Consider the following 2697-nt stretch of genomic DNA (forward strand, 5'->3'; position numbering starts at 1 on the left):
TAGTTTACCTTCTCTTTCATTCCTGTAATGTTACATTGTCTGCACTTCCGCTAGTTTACTTATTTGTACTGTTCATTTGTCTTCTCTTCACTTGTGATAGTTTACAATGTCTTCACTGTTGCTAGTTTACCTTCTCTTTAATTCCTGATAGTTTAGGTTATTTACATACCTGTTAGTTTACCGTCTCAGTACTATTGCTAGTTTACCTTCTCTGTGCTCAGGCGCGGTTTTTATGATTATGTTAAAGTCTTTTCAATATGCGCCATGTGGAAATTTTCCACTATGTATACTAAATTGTTCATTTATTCAATAATTGTTCAATAATCAGTTTGAGGAGAGCGGTTGATTCTGGCCTCAGCTCTAAGGAGTCTTCGTCGCCCTGACTCCATTAAGGTTGACTCTCCTGTTGTGGTCCATGGTGCGTGTGGCTGTCTCTCCCTCGCTTCCATCTGGCCTCCATCTCTCCCTGTCCCTCCCTCCAATTCTTTCTCTTCATCTCCTCTCTTTTTCACTCTCTCACCTGCCTACCCTGCTTCCATTACTTTCTGGCTCTCTCACCAGCCCTCCTTCTCTCCCTCCCACCTGCCAGCCCTCCCTCCCGCCAGACAGGTCACCCTCCTCACAGTTACCCCTCACCGTGTCCAGGAGTCTCTCATTATCTCCTCACTGTACAAACATGGACGCTCACTATTATCCCTCTCCCCTCTCCTTACATCTTCCCCTTCACCATTATCTGCCCTCAGCTGTAATATCCCGATATCATCCTCATCAACCTCTCTCTCGCTTCATGCTCCATCATCATCATCATCATTATCATCATTTTACGGATCGAAGCAAAACATAAAATTATTTCCTAGGTAAACGTTCTTGAAAACTTTCTACAGTAAAACATGTTGTGGTTGACGCAGATTATGGCCGTCGTTTGTCTTAATTATTTAGTTGAAGACTTCTTCAGTAATCCGAGGCAATATTGGTGGGGAGAAGGAGCCAAGACCAGACCCGGCAACACTGGTCTTGATCTGGTGTCTTGACCTGGGGTCTTGATCTGGGGTCTTGACCTGGGGTCTTGACCTGGGGTCTTGACCTGGGGTCTTGACCTGGGGTCTTGACCTGGGGTCTTGACCTGGGGTCTTGATCTGGTGTCTTGATATAGGGTCTTGATCTAGGGTCTTGACCTTGGGTCTTGACCTGGGGTCTTGACCTGGGGTCTTGACCTGGGGTCTTGACCTGGGGTCTTGACCTGGGGTCTTGACCTGGGGTCTTGATCTGGGGTCTTGATCTGGTGTCTTGACCTGGGGTCTTGACCTGGGGTCTTGACCTGGGGTCTTGACCTGGGGTCTTGATCTGGTGTCTTGACCTGGGGTCTTGACCTGGGGTCTTGACCTGGGGTCTTGACCTTGGGTCTTGACCTGGGGTCTTGACCTGGTGTCTTGACCTGGGGTCTTGACCTGGGGTCTTGACCTGGTGTCTTGACCTGGGGTCTTGACCTGGGGTCTTGACCTGGGGTCTTGACCTGGGGTCTTGATCTGGTGTCTTGACCTGGGGTCTTGACCTGGGGTCTTGACCTGGGGTCTTGATCTGGGGTCTTGACCTGGGGTCTTGACCTGGGGTCTTGACCTGGGGTCTTGACCTGGGGTCTTGACCTGGGGTCTTGATCTGGTGTCTTGACCTGGGGTCTTGACCTGGGGTCTTGACCTGGGGTCTTGACCTTCGGTCTTGACCTGGGGTCTTGACCTGGTGTCTTGACCTGGTGTCTTGACCTGGGGTCTTGACCTGGGGTCTTGACCTGGGGTCTTGACCTGGGGTCTTGACATGGGGTCTTGACCTAGGGTCTTGACCTGGGGTCTTGACATGTGATCTTGACATGGGGTCTTGACATGGGGTCTTGACCTGGGGTCTTGACCTTGGGTCTTGACCTTGGGTCTTGACATGGGGTCTTGACCTGGGGTCATGACCTGGTGTCTTGACCTGGGGTCTTGACCTGGGGTCTTGACCTGGTGTCTTGACCTTGGGTCTTGACCTTGGGTCTTGACCTGGGGTCTTGACCTTGGGTCTTGACCTGGGGTCTTGACATGGGGTCTTGACATGGGGTCTTGACATGGGATCTTGACCTTGGGTCTTGACCTGGGGTCTTGATCTGGTGTCTTGACCTGGGGTCTTGACCTTGGGTCTTGACCTGGGGTCTTGATCTGGGGTCTTGACCTGGGGTCTTGACCTGGGGTCTTGATCTGGTGTCTTGATCTAGGGTCTTGACCTTGGGTCTTGACCTGGGGTCTTGACCTGGGGTCTTGATCTGGGGTCTTGACCTGGGGTCTTGACATGGGGTCTTGACCTGGGGTCTTGACCTGGGGTCTTGACCTGGGGTCTTGACATGGGATCTTGACCTTGGGTCTTGACCTGGGGTCTTGACCTGGGGTCTTGACGTGGGGGTCTTGACGTGGGCGAGGCGGTCGTCGGGGCCATCAGGGAAGGAACACACACACACACGTCCCGGAGGTTTCCAAGACATGGCCAGGGAGCCTCAGAAGATAAAATAAGGGAAGTTACGGAGAGTATGAGAGAAGGTCCAGGAGGAGGAGGAAGAGGAAGAGACGTGAGGCAAAGCAAAATTGTGGGAAGGAGGGGAGAGGGAGAGAGAGGAGAGGTGGAGTGAGACATGAGAAAGATTAATGAGCAAGGTAATGACAGAGTTGAGAT

General features: G+C 51.8%; 1 protein-coding gene across 1 annotated transcript; it reads right to left on the reverse strand.

Moving 5' to 3' along the window:
- Positions 1–935: 935 nt before the first annotated feature.
- Positions 936–2321, reverse strand: LOC123763062 (serine/arginine repetitive matrix protein 1-like). Its single transcript, XM_045750010.2, has one exon. The coding sequence runs from the start codon at positions 2319–2321 to the stop codon at positions 936–938; it is 1386 nt and encodes a 461-aa protein (XP_045605966.2).
- Positions 2322–2697: the final 376 nt, after the last annotated feature.

The sequence above is a fragment of the Procambarus clarkii genome, chromosome 47 (genome assembly GCF_040958095.1).
Source record: "Procambarus clarkii isolate CNS0578487 chromosome 47, FALCON_Pclarkii_2.0, whole genome shotgun sequence".
Taxonomy (NCBI): Eukaryota; Metazoa; Arthropoda; class Malacostraca; order Decapoda; family Cambaridae; genus Procambarus; species Procambarus clarkii.